This window comes from Astatotilapia calliptera, chromosome 20 (assembly GCF_964374335.1).
Source record: "Astatotilapia calliptera chromosome 20, fAstCal68.1, whole genome shotgun sequence".
Classification (NCBI taxonomy): domain Eukaryota; kingdom Metazoa; phylum Chordata; class Actinopteri; order Cichliformes; family Cichlidae; genus Astatotilapia; species Astatotilapia calliptera.
The window spans coordinates 24025573-24045207 of NC_137441.1; the positions used below are offsets into that span (position 1 = coordinate 24025573).

General features: G+C 40.5%; 1 protein-coding gene across 1 annotated transcript in view; it reads right to left on the reverse strand.

The window, feature by feature from the left end:
• LOC113012858 (plexin-A1-like) overlaps nt 1–19635 on the reverse strand; it is a 309396-nt gene that overhangs the window by 89027 nt on the left and 200734 nt on the right. The window contains exons 11-12 of the mRNA XM_026153254.2: nt 8712–8808; nt 1225–1448 (exon numbers count right to left, since the gene is read on the reverse strand). Of these exons, the coding sequence (XP_026009039.2) occupies nt 1225–1448; nt 8712–8808 (321 nt within the window). The remainder of the gene's footprint in view (nt 1–1224; nt 1449–8711; nt 8809–19635) is intronic.

Sequence of the window (19635 nt, forward strand, 5' to 3'; positions counted from 1 at the left end):
TACAGAATTCTGAGAAAAAAATCAGAGTTCTAGAAAAGAAGAAAAAAACTAGATGTCCCATAGTCCCATAACCCGGCGTGTGGCATAAGAACGTGGACGGTCACCTTTCGCGTTCCTCAGGAACGCCGCGGGACTTGACAAAATGTCACTGTATTACGCCTCGGGAGTGAGAACGTGCTGAGAGACCACATCTCAGGAAGTGGAGAGATCCTTTCAGAGACCCAGAGCGACGTCTACCTCTGTATCTAAACTAGTATTATTTTACTATTGCCATATCATTGTATATTTAGCACGGGAATGTCTTGAGCCACAGCACACCTGTAAATTGCAGCGGTCTGACTGGTCAGATCTGTTTATTCAGATCGGAAAAATCGGAAAAATCAAGCTTTTTTGAAAAAAAATAAACGCAGCAAATTTGTCCATTTAATCCAAAAACAGCTGCAAAAACAGGTGAGTTCAAAGATTATTTAAAAAACACAAACTTGCGTCCTTTTTAAGCTATAATGTATTATTTATATATTAGATTCATTAAAACACTGCTACACAATGAAAATTCAAAAATGAGGGCTAAATCATTTTATCACGCTTAAAATTCTCCTCAATTAAGGTGCTGTGATACGAGACCACAACTCAACCAGTTTAAAGAACTCACTTCTTTATTAAGGAAAAAAATCATCAGAGGTGGTTTCTATTAATTTCCAATGCAGCATCATTGTTAGTTAGTTATATTAAAAATGTTTCTGTTATTTGGAGCACACTCAGACTCATGTGAAAGGTCACCAAGCTCATTCCTGTCTTTCCATGAACCTGGAAACTTTTTCACATTAACTGTAGAAAATGTGACCAATGAGTCTGAGTGTGTTGCTTTTTATTTCAGTTTTGATGCATTTGTGTGGGAGGGTGTCAAAAAAAAAAAAGGCTGAATGTTTTTAATTATGTGTGTTACTCACACAGAGTGGATCAGACACCTGTAGAGTAATAGATGCCATTTACTCTCACATTCTACACTACAAAATGCTAAATGACCCAGTACTCCACAGTCAAGTACAAAGTGACAACTGTCAAAAAGCAGCTACACACAGAACAGCCGTACAAGCATCTGAAAGTATCCTAGCATGCTCTCTCACACATACACTATCTGTATATCTCAAAGCCGGTCATGTTCACAGTGGGTGGTACCAACTTTTAAGTGTGCAGCCTTAACAGGCAGACACACTTACTTACCTTGGTGATCTTGGGGTGGGTGCAGCGGCTGTTTCCAGATGTGGCGTGCATCCACCCTCCACCTTCTGCCAGCTGGAGGGGGAGGTGGGAATTGCCTCCTCCGGTGCACTCCTGCCTGAGGGAACACTTCCTGTCCTGAACACACCAACCGCACTCAAACCTGGGGTTGGCCTTCAGGCACATACCACAGCTGTCCCGCAATGCCCTGCACTTGTACAGGTGAGCTGGTGGAGAGACATAAACATATGCAATAGGATTTGAGCTGTAATCAAACATTATTGTAAAGCAGTTGCTGTGAAGGATAAAATTATGGTCAAAGGGGTGAACAACAGTCATAATAATGGCTACCTTTGCTTGGTAGGAATTAATTTATGGCTATGGCATGTAAAGGTTTACACAAATGGCATGCTAGTCACCCCGTTTCCAAAATCAGTGTGAAAATGATGTTCTGTTGTCATTTTTGCTCATGTGTTTGAGATCATTATCCTGTTGCATGACCTACTTTAGGTAAGTGTAACTGTCAGACAGATGGCTTAACATCTGACACGAGAATACTGTGAACAGAGGGTTTATGGTCAACTCAGCAGCTGCAAGGTGCCCAGGTTCTGTGGCTGCAGAACACCACCGAGCTTGACAGAGGGTATGAGCTGTTTGTGCTGATGTGCTGTGTTTGAGTATTCAGGCCAAATATCTCCACTTTGGTCTCGCCTGTCCAATGGACGTTGTTCTAAAAGGCCTTTGGCTTTTTCAAATGCAATTTTGCAAAGTTAAGCCATGGTGACATGGTCTTTATCTTGGAAACCCTCCAGAAAAGCTAGACTTTTAGTTCTTTTTCTAATTGTGCTGTCTTGGATATTAAAATCTAAATTCTAAGGCCTGTATAGTCTGAGATATTTTTTTTTTTAGTTTCTCTGAGCTGTGCACTGCATGGGAGGTGGATTTGGGATTTTGGACATTTTTCTTGGATGTTTACAATGTTTGATGAATGAACGCATAACCCTTTTCAGACTGCAGCAACAATTGCTTCTTTCAGATGATTGCTGATGGTAACGCACACCACAATGCTCCAGACCAGCAAACTGCCAAAACTCCTTTTTATTTTTAACATACAGTTGCTTGTGTTATGACCCAGGTCATTGGTGCTGTGTGGTGCTGTTACTGGAAGAGGGAATGAGGCCAGCTACAAATTGGGACCTGACTGGGCCGGCAGCCTCTCCTACTACTTCCTGTTTCCAGTGAGCTGCGCGTTTGGGGCCCTTGTGGCGTGTGACAGAGCTGAGCTGCAGTAAAAACAGTTTAGAGAGTCGTATCTGGACATGGTAGCTGTAGGGGTGGGAAGCCGTTTCTTTTACAACCTTCTACCCGAAACTTTTGAATCAACCCGAATCGGGTTGATTCACTATAGGCAAGTTAGTTCTGATTCATTTCCAGTGTATTTTGTTTGTTGTTTTGGCCATGCCCACCCTGATGCTCGCTACCTGTCAAGTTAATAAAATGACTAGTCATTGTAAAGCTGTGGCTGTGTGATTTACTACTTTTTATTATTTTTCTTGTGTTGCACTCCAGCCCCCCCCCCAGGCCGTAACACTTGTGATTTGCACCATGTGGCTAAAAAAAACAAAAAACATTGACTAACAATTTTAGCTTGTTTAAATTAATAGAAAAATATCTTTTAGCGCCAAGCTAGCTCACAGCCCGATTTACAGGCTTTTATGCTAGGCTAAGCTAACTAACCACTGCCAAATTTTTCATTTAGCAAAGGCAGTCTTTACCTAATTTTTTAATTTAAGGAGAAAGCACTCCAGCAGACTTCCAAAAACAATAAATAAATGCTTCGTTTATGTATTCCAGGACCCTACATTTATCTTATTGAGCAGGCTATCTGTCATGTTTCAAATTTTGAGAAACGTTATATTCAGCATGATGTTCATGAAATATTTGATGAACAGAAAGTTTTTTAAGTTGTTCATTTGAAAGAAAGCAGCAGTGGCAAGAAAAAAAAAAGCAATCAGGAGTTTCTGTGTATGAGGAAGAGAAAGAGCAAAGGAACAGCATAAATGAATGTTAATCACCCACACAACACCTAAAACCTTCAGTAGGTGATTATTACCACTCCGAGGCTGTGCCGATGAGAAAATAACTGTTTCCGCAGATAAATGGAGGGAAAAAAATTAACAAGCCACCAAGAGGGATATCACAGAAATTAATTCAACAGGTAATGTCTTCAAACGCCAATAGGGAATTGATAATTTGTTGTGTTAAAAAAAACAACACATTCCTCCCCAAACTCTGCAGAGTGGGGAAAAAAGTCATTAAAAGTAAAACTGAATAAATAAATAGATAAATAAATAAATTAAAACCTCAAACACCTAAGAAGTTGGAGGAGAGGGAGATGAAAGGAAGCAGGGAGGAGGATAAATTTTAGCTGTGCTTGTTAACAAAACAGCAACAAGGATTGTTATGAATTTAAAGATGGTGTGGGGCCCCGCGAGGCCGAGAGAATCAGAGAGAACACAGCGAGCCAAAAAAGGGAGAGGAAATGAGAGACAGAGAGAGACCTTATTCAACAGAGAGTGTGAGAGTCCATGCAAACAAGACAGCTGAACGTACCAGAAATGTTTTTTTGGTTTTCTTTTACTTCTGTTTTGTCATCTGCTTATCAGCATCATAATTATCTCAGTCGCTGCAACATTGTCAAAACCTGCCGGCAGGTTTGTTTGCCGTCACACCAGTTAAACAGATGAAGTGGAAAAACAGAGATGGGGGGGGGAGCACGAGAACATGTAACAAGCTCTTCCCGCCTTCTACTCTCTGTCAGACAGACAGCAGCCGGACTTCAAAGCGAGCCTCTTCCGTATCCATCTGCCCGCCTCGGCCCTCGGCTCGGCCTAATCTGATTAGCTACGGCTCGTCTTAAAAGTAGCGCGACGCTAATTAATCTGAACCAAATGAATGATTTAATTAACATTAACATCTCCACTTTACACCGGGGCAAATCTGGGCCGGCGCCGAGCGGCTCTGCCTCAGACGAATGACACGGCTCTGATTCAGGAAGAGGGAGACGGGGATGGAACTGGGAGGGATTATTAGAGGATGGAGAGAAGAAGAAGGGAAAAAAAGGAGGAGAACGCCTTTATGAAGACTGTATGAATGAGGACGGATTTAGAAAGCACGCTTTTAAGAAGCGTGCTGATGTTTGTGTTGTGTTTGAAGAGCAAACCGCTACCTTTGGATGCCTGCCTGCACGGATTCTCGCCAGGCACCACCACCTCGAAGTCGCAACAACAGGAACATTTGTGTCGAGTTCACACTGACATATACACCGCGTCGCAGATCCTTGGATTTCACACTCTCGGAGAAAAACGCCACTCCGTGTTATGCAAAGTACTCGCTGTGGCACACAGTCCCTGGGGCCCGATTCACAAGAGTTACCTGGATAATGTTTGCCATATCGTCAAAGCTGAATAATTGGATGTCAGAAACCCTATTATGAGTTTTATTCCAGGTTAAACCTGTAGAAACTTGTTAAAAAAAAAAGAGAAAAAATGTGCTATGTTCATAATTTGCAAAAATGACCCCCTCCCCCCTCCAAATTCTTCACAGCTTACACCTGTGAAGTGTTTATTTTCAAAGAATCAACCATGAGCTGTGAGGAAATGTGGGAATTAAAGCTAATAATGGATTATGTAACAAAAGCAGAGATTCTAACCCTTAAATAGTAAAAGCAATGTTACATTTCAGTCCTTTCTATAATTGTATATATTTCCCACCACTCTAGTTGATTTCAAACTTGTGTATTTCTTCCTCTTGCTGTGGCGTTGTGGATCATGCTTTTTGCACTATAGACCTCAGTTGAAAACTGTAAACCAGGGCTAAAAAAAGCACCAGCTCCCTGCAGCACTCTAAGAAGTTATATTACATTATATTAATCATCTTTAAAAGTTTGTCTTTTGACTGACAGAAAACAGAATTTAGCCTTCGAGAAATGGACTTTTTGCTAACTGCATTAGGGATCTCCATCCGGCTACTTGCCCGCTGCCTTGTTACCCACTGAATTTAACCGCACACGCTGGTTTATGTGAAGCTGGACTTCTTCATTGTCATCCACTGCTGAATGATGCAGTGAAAGGAAACACACAAGCAGATTTGATTTAAGACAACAGAAACACTGTGTACCAAAGAACCTGCAAGTATTTTAATCTCTCCACAGTTTATTACCGAGGCCTTTCAAATCCAAACAGCAACAGCTGCCTAGAAAAAAAAAATGGAATAAAACAATATTTCTAAGAGAGGATCTGTCATACTAATTTCCAGCATCATCTTTTTACTGTGGGTGGCTGAGGCTGGCTCAGGAGGAAGAGTAGGGCATCTAATCAGGAGGTTAGTGGTTTGTTCCCTGGCAGCTCCAGTCTGCATGCCAAAGTATCCTTGGGGTAAAAAAGTGCTTGTGTGAATGAGAGACGCTGTGTAAAGCTGTTAAGCAGAGTTGAACAATAATAACCAGTCCATTTACTCTTAGACTCAACTAGAGTTGCTTTGCATGAGGCACAGTTCTAATTATCTTTGTGTTACAGTGAGCTTTACCAGAGCCCCTCAACTCATGCTCATGTAAAGCCAACCGGCTTTAAATCCACGTGAGCATCTACCAGTGTAAGCATATGCTGTACTAACACATCTGAAACAATTAGAACATGGTGAAGTTCATTGTTTTGTAATTTAATTCAAAAAGTAAAAAAAAAACAAAAAAACCCCACTAAATTCTGTAGTCTACTTTATAACTAATCAAATTCAGGCTTGTGACAATCAGAAATCCTGTAGCTTCAATTATCACAGTATATGTTATACGAATAATTCCCAAGATCAATCAATATGGGGCAGGGATAGCTCAGTAGGTAGTGTGGTCGCCCCATGATCGGAAAGTTGAGGGTTTGAATCCACTAAACGGCTACCCTGATGTACCCCTGAGCAAGGTACTGTCCCTACACACTGCCCCCCAGGCGCCTGATTGGTGGCTGCTCACTTCTTCAGTGAATGGGTTAGATGCAGAGAGAGTATTTTCCCCACTGGGATCAATAAAGTATGCATTATTATTAAAAAAGGCCTTACAACGATGTCCATCTCCTGAAAAGTATGTTTCTGTACTTGGTTGGAGCCTCAGTGCACTCCTACCTTCTTCTAAGTTCTTGAATAGACTTTATTGGAAAGAAGGCTGCAGCCCTCCCTGTTGCTTCAATACCTTGCTTGGATCACATCACACTTTTCACTTCCAGTAAACTTCATATTAATATACAAATATTCATATTAATATACAAATGCACTAGTATATGACAGAAACAACAAAAAGCATACCAGATCCATTTTAGCATCTATGCAATTATATAATTGTGGCTTAAAAACATTTACAATACATTAAGAGTCAAATGTCAGGCAGCACACGCAATCAAATATTTCACCTATAACCTTCCCAAAATCATGCAACTCCAGCGGTGAATACCCAAAGGTAACAGGTAACACAAACACAAAACTTTGATAGTTTGACAAATCTTAAATACACACAAACATGCTAACACTGTGGCCTTGCACAAACACAGAACCATCAGAGTTTTGTGTTACCTGTTACCTATTCAATGCTGGATTTACTATCAGCCTTTAGGATACATATATTACTGTAAATTCCTAAAAAAAACTCATGTCCAATGCTTAAAAATGTCAAAAACTTGTGTAAAACTAAAAGTCATTAAGCAAATAATCTGAATTTATACCCAAAATTTGAGCCGGCACAGCGAAGTAAAAAAGAAATTAATCAAGCATAGTGTTCAACAACTAAAACTAAATTTTTCATTCAGGAATGGAAGTAAAAAACTGTAATTTGGCATCGCAATTAAAAAATAATAATAATGTGCTTTACTATTTTACAATTTTTTCCCCGCTTTGTTGTAAAACGGTGAAATTTGAAAATCCATGGATAACAACAGTAATTATATTTTAGCATTCAAAATGTAATTTCAGTTAAAGAGTGTGCTCATACTGGTGGATTAACCACGATACAAACATAACAAATTATTTTGGTGATTACCAGTACAGTTAATTTAGGTCAGATTTGGCATAAACATACATCGGTTAATACTATATGGTCCAAACTCCTACTGTGTTTGAGACCTCATCTTAATTTTATTGCTGTAGTGACTGTTAGTGGTAGCAAATGTCATTATTACATTGTTTCTTCAGAATATGGATGTCTCAACAATCTTTATTATTTGATGGAGTAGCTCATTGCTCAAAGAGCAGCACCTGCAGATTCTCTGATAAATGTGGGTCTGTATTGCTTCCTTGACACTCTTCACAGTTAAAAAGTCATTAAATCTACAGTTAAAAATTACAGCAATGACTCCATCAAGCTGATTGGATAAAAATGCGATCATTTAGTTCATCGCGACAGCTACAATATTGCGCCGCACGTGCCAAACGCAGCAGGTTTAATCCCCGAGGAGGATGTCTCGGCACAGGCGGAAAACCTTAAAAGAGGAAATTTTAAACAAAAAAACACGGCACAGGCAGGAGAATTAGGTCGTGACCAATATGCAGCTAATTTCCGAGCCATCTGAAAGTGAATGGCACGTCTAACATCTGTCAAAAAGAGGTCAGATACAGCACAAAGGCTGCCAGATTAAAATGTGCAAGGGTGTCAGTTTTTTAAGAGCGAAAACAAAACGCGAGACAGAAAGCAGCAGAGAGGGTTCGTTCATCTGAGGCTGCACGTGCATCCGCAGCCAAAGACTGTATGACACACTTGAGAGCAAGACTTTTATTATCTTGTGTAATGGGACGTCTAAAATCATTAGCCTCTACCACCCAATATATTACACTTGATAAAGAATTTAGAATTGGTAATTGTTTTCCACTTCATGCACAAATAGCGATTAAAAATAATAAATCCCATCCCTCCATGTCGCTTTCTGTTTTTCTTTATCAATCCCTTTACTCACATCTACACCCCCACACCCACACCCCGCCATTACGTAGCGCATTTATCAACCTGTCATCCACCCATCGCTCTTCCTCTTCATCCTTTCTTCTGCCTATTGCGTTCTCCATTTGTTTATCTTCCTCTCTAACATCCATCCCTATTAATTTCTGCGTTGGGATGTTTGTTTGTTATCATCGCTATCCATCAATCACTCCCTCTGCCCTTCTTTTCTTCTTTTAAATCCCTAATTCGTGAACAGTGTTTTGCCAAACCACTGGTACACTTTCACCTTTCTCCCTGACGGTCTGTCAAAAATGAAATTGCAGATTTCTTACGGAGGAGGACAGCTGCGCACGCTTGTTGTTGCTTCGCAGAAAATCATTACAAGCAAATAAACAAGCGGGGCCGATTCGTCTTCTTTTTTTTTTCTTGCAGTAACAATGCTTACATGCTTCCCCAAGGGGAGATGACAATAAAGGAGGAGGCGTCAGAGAAGCACAGAGAAGAGAAAGCTCTCTACCTTGAATGTTGAACGGGTTGTCGATGACAAAGTTTCCATTCCACACCACAGACAGGTCAACCGGCAGGTCGCTGATGTCGCTGCCCTCGTAGTCGTACTGCAGGGAAGAGAAAAACAAGACCAGGAACGCGTGAGAAATTGTTCTTCTATAATGGATTGAATGCAAATTGTGAATTGTGTGGGATATAGTGTCATCTGCATAGTGATTCAGCCAGACTTGCTCGTTGCAGGCAGGGAAAGAGCGAAAGAACGCACGCGAGCGGAATTCCATATCCGCCAAAACAGACATATTTCATGGATGCACGTAGAGAAAAACAAAAAACAGATGGGTTACAGTTGAACGGGCATGGAAGAATGCAGGCGGACGAGGGGAGGGAGAGAGGCGATGCGGAAAAGGAGAGGTGGTCAAAGACGGCAAGGCAGCCAGAAATCAAAGAGTGCTATGTGTGTGAGAGGACCTTATTCATTTACACATGAGCTAAGTGGTGGGATGAGGGTAAGCGAAAGATAAGATACGGAGCGGTGTAAAGTGAAATTGGCATTTCCAATTTGCTCACTGACACACTGGATTTGGTAGATGGAGCTCAGGCATGCTGTATGGGCAATGGGGCCTGAGACATGCGCACACACACACACACAAACTTGTGATACAAACTGAACTTTTCTCCACTACTGGGGAGTTGATCTGCTGTTGTTGTTCACATCTGCTGGACAAAGTTAATAAACTCCTTTTTCTTAAACCCCCCCCCCCCAAATTGGAATTGCGATTGCTGCCGGGATTACTCTTAGCATCTGTTTTATTCCAATTCAGGACCTCATACTTGCTGTGGGGAGGAGGTTGAAGGAAATAATAATGTGATACTTGAGTGTTTTAAAATAAGAATAAAAATGCTGTTTTGTTGCGAAGAGCAGGTTTTTTTGCTAGTGTCATTTTTAAACCTTCTTAATCCCCAAAATTTTCTCCATCAAGGAAACGCTTGTCCAGGCTTCGCTCTTGATCTTGATATCTAGTGTCCTTCTTCTCCATCTCTGGCCACAAGATTCCTTTTCTTCTGCTCACTTATAGACAGTTACTCCAGTTGTTCCGCTGTCTATGACTTCATCTACTTGGGGAAAGCTGCCAGAAGTCACTAGTCTTTTTCCAGATTTGGTTGTACAACCCACTATTCACATTTGTATCCCGAGGCTGACAGAACTGCAGAGTGAAAGCAATTAAAAGCTTATGGGGAACCAAACTAAATGCGAATGCGCCCTTGTTCTATGGCCACAACACTACATTGTACAATCAATGATACAAACTTCCCTAGTGTCCATTTAAGGCAGGCTAAAGACTGAATTTTGGGGTTATATGACTGCTTTACATTTACCTCTCAAAGACAATCTTTTATAAAGAGTAAGATCAATAACATACAAACATACTAACCTTTGAAATAAACAGATTTGCTTTGATAGAGTAGTCACAGCTTCAGTTATGCTTCTAATGAAAAAGATGAAATACATGGACAAGTTGAGGAAAAAGAAAAACACAAACACGGGGGGAAAAAAAATCAAAGGGAACATTGTAAGCAGCCAGAGAAGAAAAAATGTGGGATTCCTGGATCTTTATTGAGACAATACGATGATGTGATGAACAATGAACCAATGAAACCACAGGATTCTGGGAGGTCAACAGCTCCAGAGAGGAGAGCTTCAACCAGAAGCACTTCTGTCACAAAGAAAAGGCTGACTGAACATATTCCCTTCCCACTAGTTCAATGTGACCCTGACGCACCATGCATGAAGTAGGCTGTTGACTTTATTAGTAACACTATTACATCCCACTGGTTGAAGGACTGTCTATGGAAACCCAATGAAACCACACGACCCACTCGCACACACATCCCCACACACTACCTTTCTTCTCTCTGCGGCGTGGCCCCCATTAAACTTTAAGAGTTTCGACTTGTCCGCCTTCCCCAAAACACTGGGCAGGCTTGTTCCCTTGTCAGTCTCTGCCCACCCCGCTGCCTGCCACATCATGCTTTATTCATGCTGTCACATGGTTTAAAATGCTGACACAAACCACATTGTGACACCGTGCCACCCAGTCACACTGAGCATCACCCACTGTCTAACTCGCTTCCTGGGGGACGCTCCCGAGTCCCAGAAAAATGGTAAGCTGATTTAATGCTGAAAAAATAAGACAGGAGGGGAGATGGAAGCCAGGGGAGAAGAGGAAACACAAAGAGACAGAAGCAGCAGAGGAGGAAGCTAAAACCACTTTAGAAATAAAGTCATTAAACAACAGGTATGCCAAGGGCCTGCAAAGCTGAAGTTCAAAAAATTTAGTAAATCAAAATGCGATTATGCACATTTTGCCATTTTAAAAACTGCGATTTAGCATTACTCACACACCCACACTGTAAAGCTAATGTCAATCCTGATATGATGTTTACAATATGAGGTTATCATGCTCAAATAAATAATGATATTTACTCGTTAGACACTGAAGATAAAGTAGAGCTGAATTTGATGGGACTGTCATCAGGTACACAGACACATGTGTTACAATGGAAAATAAGTGGACCAGTTATATTTTGGCCTGCTGATTGGACTAGATCGTTAATCAGGGGAGTTGTTAGGATTCATTGTTAGAGGAATGTAAATCAAATCAAATCAATGCTACGCTGGTCACAGCTTTTCTCTGTGGTTACGTGGCCTAACCTGACAAACTGCCACTGCGTCACGATACTACTGGGATCAAAGTTGGAACCAGTGATGTCAGTGGTTATGGGAGGGGCTACAACAGAAACTGATGCTTGTTCTATCCTTCATGATGTTCTTCCTGTAGAATACAAGCCGGGTGATGCATCAGCCTGTGTTAGCTATTTGCTGATATATCAGTAGCAACATTTATAATAGCCGATAAAATATATTTTTAAAAAGGACAGAAGAGATGTGAGAAACACCCTTCAACTTTGTTATGAATGTTGCATAGTTTATCCACCAGAGGGCACAATGCAACTTCCTTGGTGCTAACATGCATTTCATTTTCGAACACCACAAATGCAACAAGCAGCTGAGCTGGGCAGAAAGTAAATGAGTAATACAAGAAGACTCATGAATAATTGCACATATCAAATGTTAAAGGTAATCAATTTTTTAAAAAATGCCTCCATCAAAATATCAAATACTTAAATCACCAAATATCAATATCAGTTGTAATATACTACATCGCCTTGGCTCGTCTACAAAATTTATTGCCACATAATGTTTGATTGTCACTGTCTATATGCAGGCTGCCATCAAGGAAGAACTGGCAACCAACCTGCACCACAGTGAAAACCAGTAAAAAGAATAACTTAATAAGAAATTGGTTTTATAACCTAATAAACATGTTTTTCCTCAGATAAATCAAAATGCTTGATTAACAAAAAAAAAGAATGTCAGAAGTTAACCTGCCCTCCAAATGACTGTTTTTTACTTGTTGGCAAAACATCACATTAATTTGATCATAATTCTTACAAAAAAAAATCAAAACCACATTCTTGGCTTCACGAGGAATGATTGTTGTCTTTTGTTCTCGTGATTATCAAGTTCTCCTGAATTCAATCATTCTTTTGTGTCTTTGCCATGCTGCTCTGAAGAACTTCTTCATTCTTCAGTCTAATTTAAACACCGAGTGCAGCGATACACAAACAAGTAGCCAGCATTTTTTTTTGTTGTTGTTATTTTCTAAATGCCAAAGAAAATGACTTCAGACTGAAAAGTTTTCTCTTACTAAATAGAAATGTACACAGTCAGATTATTTAAGTAACATGAGATAAGGTTTAAGCATGTAGCTGACTCTTCCATCTCAGATTGGTGGTACTGCTGCTGCCAGAAACACTGGTGTACTGGTGGAACCCCATATGTGAAAGTTGCTCTTTCCCTACTGAGAGGCCCCTCTGCTGGCCTACTGTCCCGCCTTTCCTCCCCTGAGTGCACAGAGCTGCTGGAGATGAGTAATCAGACTCATTACTAAAGCCTCTGGCCAGCTCCTTCATGTCACTGCATGTAATTAATCTACCTGAGACAACTCTCAGTGTAGGTCCCCCTAGGGAGGAGAGCAGAGGAGAGGAGGAAAAAAGAGGATGTGGTAGATGAAAGTTAGGTGGATGGAGAGAAGCTAAAGAGCAGATAAGGGGAAAGTGAGAGGAGTGGTATTAGCAACGGAGAGCAGGGATTAACAAGGACACAAGGGCAGCAATGTAGAGGCAAAGAATAAAGAGAGGAAAGGCGATGAGAGTCAGTATGGGTTGACAAGTAGAGGAAAAGAAGAACAGGTGGGGGAGTAAGAGGGAGAGAACAGGGGCAAAAAGAAAAAAATTAGTAGAGGACAGTGGTAGGAAGAGAAGTTTAACCATGGAGGAGATAAGGGACAAGAGAGGCATAGAGAGGAGGATGGGCAATGAGAGGGGACAAGGGAGGGAGGGGAGGTGACAAGAGGAGAAAAAAGAAGAGGGAAGGGGAGGAGGTGTAAAAAGTACAAGGTGAGCACAAAGCCGTCCCTGGCCTCATTACAGTAACACACCAGCCTGGCTCAGGTTCATTCGTTATCTGCTTCTGCACTCATTTATTCTCTTGCTACATGAATCGTCTCCATGGATTGCATGTCTCTATGGATTGTATGAATAGATATGGGCTGTGTGTGTGTGTGTGTGTGTGTGTGTGTGTGTGTGTGTGTGTGTGTGTGTGTGTGTGTGTGTGTGTGTGCATGAGAGAGAGAGGGAGACCAAGGGAGCATGCGAGCGTCTGAGGAACCGAAAAGTGCCGATGTTAACGAAACAGAGCAGCTGGCTGGAGAGAGGGGCAGAGCTAGAAAAAGCAAGACATGCACACATTTATGTGTGTGTGTCTGTGTCCATGTGCAGGTCACACTCATGTAATTAGTCATGTTGAAGGATACCTGAGTATGTGTTAAAAATATACTACTAGTGCACACACACACACACAGACACATATACACTCAGCAAGTCCTCCTTTACAGTTCTACCCAATTTAATACGGGATTATCAAATAATAATAAACTGCATATGTTTAATTTTGGCTTTTGCACTGAAGAAAATAGATACCGCATCCCCTTTAATGGATGATACAACTAATTTCCCCAGTATTAAGATCACAGAGAACGTATGGTATACAGGCTACTGTAAACACTGTGTGCATGGAAGTGCAGTTAATTAGCGTCAGCAAACACGTTTTATCACAAATGTAATGGTGACCTAATTACATGCAGAACAAGAACAAAGTAAATGTAGGCTACTTAAGAGAGAGAGAATACACAGGAACAACAGTTATACCCAGCAACCTGACAAAGAGCGAAGCAGAAAAAACAGACTAAATAATCACTAAAGGAAGATGGATAATAAGGCACAGGAGAACTCAGTCAAGACCATAATGAGGATGGGGAAAGGAACTAAGCAGGTATGTAAAAGCAAAGAGAGCCACCTTCAAAATAAAACAGGAAGAAACTGAATGACAAAGTCATTTTAGACAAACCGTTGAATGCAGATAGTGAGATCACAGAAGGCACTGAGAAAAAGTAACCAAAACAGTAACTCAAAGGGAGAAAAAAGCTAAGGATTATAACAGAAACTAGGGATAATATCTTAGACCTTGAAAGTGAAGACTGCTCATCACTGCCTTTGTCCACTTTTAAGGCTCTGGCTGTCGGGCTACCCATGTCCATGTTGTGGTAATGTTCTTTCTGGCTCAAAATTACTTTAAATCATTCATGAGATATTTTTAAGATACGTTTGACAGATTAATGGCCAACAAGTCATTTACAAAAGGTTAAATATGGCCAACAGTTTTTTGGCAATTACTGAAAATCACTTCATGGCACAACTATTGGTTTAACATCATGCTGGGTTCTTTGCTATTGTGTTAGCATGCTACCTGTGCAGATGCTTGCTAATAGTTGCTGTTGTGATAGCAGGATAACGTGGTCCTTTCTGTCATTGAGCCAGTTTGCACTTTTTTTTCATAGTTTGCTTGTTTTTTCATGCAATAAAAAAACAACAACAACAACAGCAACATCTAAATAGCCACTCCCAAAATGTTTAACACCCCTCCACCATTGTTGTCCTCCCTCCACATAAACTGAAATCAGCTTGTTGTAGCCCAAGTGTGCAGGAAGGAAAAGACACTTTTGATGTTTTTGGTTTCTTCCGACCCACTTGCCGTGTAGGTAACTGTCTTGCAAGTAACGACATAATTGTAACTAAAGTGTGATTACTGAACAAAACGGGTATATGTGTGTATGTTCATATATATATGTGTGTGTGTGTGTGTGTGTGTGCGCATATATATATGAGGTACTGTATATATATTGAGGTTAAAATAGCTATTACCAATATAAAATCAAGTTTGTATCCGTACAGTGAATTGTTTAGTTGTCATCTTTATTTAAAAAGTATTTCTCCTCAAAACACAAGACATTGTGCATTTTTTCTTTATCAAGGTGTTTTTATGTAGCCAAACTAAGCTTTTTAGGCATACTCGGGCAACAAACAATATGTTGTTTAATTTATTTTGTAGCAACATAATAAGTGGGAGGAACTGCCAACTAGATGAATATTTTCACTGCTTGGAACATTACCTTTTACAATAAAAACAATATTACTGAGCACAGAATCATAGTAATGCCCTGCTGACAACTGTTATAGCCTGGAGTTTACAATAGTTATTGTAGGATCCTGAGGGGTGCATATCAAGGAGGTTTGTGGAGGTTGAGTAGCCAGTCCCATGGAGCTGTGTTTTTCAGTTAAACTGCACCGTTTGTTTAATGACACAGTGCTTTACTCTTAGTTAAGCGTGGACAATTGGGTGTTTTAATGTTAGATTATTTTACCTGTGACAATATGGGTGCAGTAGGTTTACAGATTGTTGGTTTACTCATTACTGAAGTGGGGGTTTTACACAAAGCCCTGCCATCTTACTGAACTTTGTCTAGTGTAACTCTCCTCTTTATTGTTTTCATTCAAGTTGAAAGTCAGAAGTGATCCAATTTGTTTTTCACTGCATCCAGCACAATAACTTGAGCTGCAACTGCCAATTATGGATCTCACTTAAAGTTATGTGAAAATTAAGAAGTAGGTGTTTGTTAAATTTGAAACTTTTGTAAGTGAAGTAGATCTAACTCCAAAAAAATAATCAGAAAAAGATTAAAAATAAAACTTTACTTGCATTTCTTTTTACTGAACCCCTCCAAAGTGGTTTAAAATAATATAGAGATCTAAATAACAATATATAATCTGCAAAAATGAACAAACTAAGTAAGCAGTAAGTTAATTACATACAAACACTTTATTTTGGGGGCAGGGATAGCTCAGTAGGTAAAGTGGTCGCCCCATGATCGGAAGGTCGGTGGTTCGAATCCACTTAATGGCTACCCTGAGGTACCCCTGAGCAAGGTACCGTCCCTACACACTGCTCCCCGGGCGCCTGCTTAGTGGGCTGCCCACTGCTTCACTGAGTGAATGGGTCAAATGCAGAGAAAAACAAGTAATTTCCCCATGGGGATCAATAAAGTATCCATTATTATTATTATTATTTATACTTATCAGTTTTAAATAGGAGGTAGTTTTTAAAAATCTTTTATTATATTCCATATACATATATGCATGTATATTCTTACTTAAAACATAGCATGTATTGTTATTGATTAGACCAGGCACTACTTGTCGAAAAATTGACTACTGTATATAAAGCAATAAGTACTACGGTAATATGGAGTGATATAATGGTATTAGCAATCACGAGACAATTTTTCTCATATAGGACTTTTATTTTTGATTTAAGCATATTTTACTATTTTACCTGTGTGAGATATTCAGCGCAAGTTTTTAGGTTGAAACAGTTTATTTCCATACTGCAGTATCACTACTACTAAAACACCTACTCTGCCACTCCTTACAGTCCTCTGTGAATGAAGGACACACCCATTACTTTTCCAAAATGTGATTAGCTTAGCAAATTAGTTGCATTTCAAAAATATTTTTACGATAAACCACTGCAGGACGAAATCATTACACTACATTGCACTGCAAAGGTATTAGCTGTGCACTCTATAACAGGTTTGTGAAAGTTAGGAAAAGTCTCCCCCTCTCTTACGGCTAGCCCAATTTGTGGACCGTGAACATTCAGTTGAACACAGTCTGTCATCCTCCCAAAATTTACTGTGCTGCTCAGAACTGTGCCAGATGCATATACTTATAGCAGGAAGATAATACACACAGCTATACACACACAACATTTGATAGCCTATGTGTGTCAGTGTAATAAATCATGTAAAGCAGGTTGCTGGTTGTTGCTGATGCTACAGTCTCTGTCTGCTCCACATGATTAGGAAGAGGATCATGTGGAGAATCTCCATATGTCTGCTTCACGTTAGGCTTGCAAACCCCTGGGGAGGCTCTGTGTGTGCATGCGTGGGTGTGTGTGTGTTTGCCCATGAACAAACCAGTAGGTATCCTCGCAGCCTGCATGCATTGCACCTGTGTGCGAATGTGCACGCTACCATGTGTTTTCCTGTGAATATTTCAGTGTGCACCAACGCATACTGCAGGTCCCTCATGTATTTGAGTATGCAAGTTCAATGTTTCAGTGTTTGGTGAGGGGCTAAATAATGCACAAAGAGACAGTAAGATTGAATGGATGAGTGTACATCTACTGCTGGCTAATTTTCTCTGTGATTTATTACCCTCTACTACCCCAGTCACAGCCAGCTGTGATACATATACACAAAATCCCTACAGAGAATACTGGAGACAATGCTAGCCGGAGTGCAGGTTCTCAATCACAGATAGATCTTCTGTTTGGTGATTCTCTCTATTTATGTTTCCATTCTCATTTTTTTCTATGCAATCACAGTAAAGCAAACCCCACACACATTTACACCTGGAACAAAGACAACACCTGTGTGTTTAAAAGTTATAAATTTCATGAAAGTTGTACCACGACATATTTCATTATTAAAATATATCAAATGACTTTATGTGTTGTGAAGGAAAAGCCACAGATCTCCCCAGTTATGTGCACTTTAGCTGAGCCTTTTTACTGTCTTTCAGCATGTTGTTTTAGTTCTATGCTGGGGAACGCTTCTGTTTTGGTTCAGCCCCTGTGCATTAATCAGCTGTACCTTTAGTAATGAGATGGCTTGCCACTGGTGCAGTACCCTGAAACTCCTCAGTCACACAAGAAAAACAGGACAGCAACTTCTTTGCGACTAAGAAAAATCAGTGATTGCCATGCTGGTACTGCCATTGTAACACTAACAGAGGGTATTGGCACTGCTTTTGCTTTGCAATTGTAATTGCAGTTTGTAAATTGAATATCATCGTAGAACAACTGATCAATTCAATCTATACTCACATGGGAATAGACTGGATTTTGTAAAGCTATTCTAGCCTTAAAAACAACTCAGAGCTCTCTGTATCTTAAATCTGGAGCTACAGTCAACTTCAAATCAATAACTAACCTAACATGCATGTCTTTGGACTGTAGGAGGAAGCTGGAGAAAACCCAGCGGGCAACTGGAGAACAAAAGGATCAGGAAGACTGAAGGCTGTCCTTTATCCCTATATCTAAGAGTGTAAGCATGCAGATATTTTACTAAGGCTATATATAGTTTGCCATACCAGTTTTGCAATGACTTATTTTGTCAAAGCGAGTTTGCGACATTTAAACTGCCACAGCTACTTAAACAGTTAACACAGCTGTGTGAGTACAGTACTGTTGAGCTGAATAGATATGTCTGAAAACCAGCCCTGCATGGCTGAACAACTTTGTAACCAATCCCTATTGTCCCAAATGTCCTTCCACCTTCTGCTGTTCTAGTTACTCTCAGCAGTTTCACTTTTTCACGCCTCATGATTTCCTTTTCTTTCAGAATTACTTTCTCAAACATGCACATCTTTTATATTCCAAATACATCCTGTCTCCATCTGTTTCTCCCTCATTTGTTTGTTTCCCTTTAGTCTGCGTGCTGAGCTTAGTCCTCTGTCTCTCTTTATTCTTCTCGCTCCCCTCTTTTCACTTCCTCCATCAAACTCTTTGTTGCATCGTCATTGTCTCCCCCTAATTCCCTCACCTCCTCTTTGGCTCCCTCATTCTTTGTCTTTTTGCTTCCTTCTTTTTCCATTTGCCGGGCCGGCGCATGTGTGTTTGAGTGTGTGCGTATGTTTGTGTCCGTCAGTCTACCGCACCACTGCAATTCATCATCATTTTATCTACAGCTCCCTTAATTGGATCCTATCACAGTCCCACCTGACGAGCTGAGAGACGGGGGGGAGGTGGAGAAATGGAGGATTCCTCACTAGGCGCGCGCACACACACACACACACACACACACACACACACACACACACACACACATTTCGGCCTCCTATGTCTAGCTTCATCAACAGCTGCAAAGTTGTGTTGAGACCTGTATTTTACTATGCTTCCTGACTCTTCCAGAGATAACATTGAGATTTTTACAACACATTAAAGTGCACCGAGGAGTGAAAAAATAAATGCATGCGGATAAGCGTTACTTGTGTGTATGTTTGCGCGTGTGTGTGTATATCCATGTGGTTTTGCCAGTGAATCATAGTTTTGCTGAGGAAAGGTCTCTGTCCTCCAGAATCAGCAACTCTCAGCAGCAGCAGTAGTGGTGTAGTAATGAATGTATCCGAGTCTATCAAACACTAGGGATGCAAACTGCTATTTCCTGGAGTAAGTGCTGGTTTCAGAGGTGTGGGAGGCTTTCAGAACACAGAGTGAACAGAAAAACCATAACAGATATCCATCCTATTTGAACAACAAAGAGCAGCGATGTTTATTAGAGCTAAAAATGTGAAAATAGTGGGGTCAAAAGTTGAAGTGTGTACCAGGCAATTACCCAAGTACTAACCAAGTA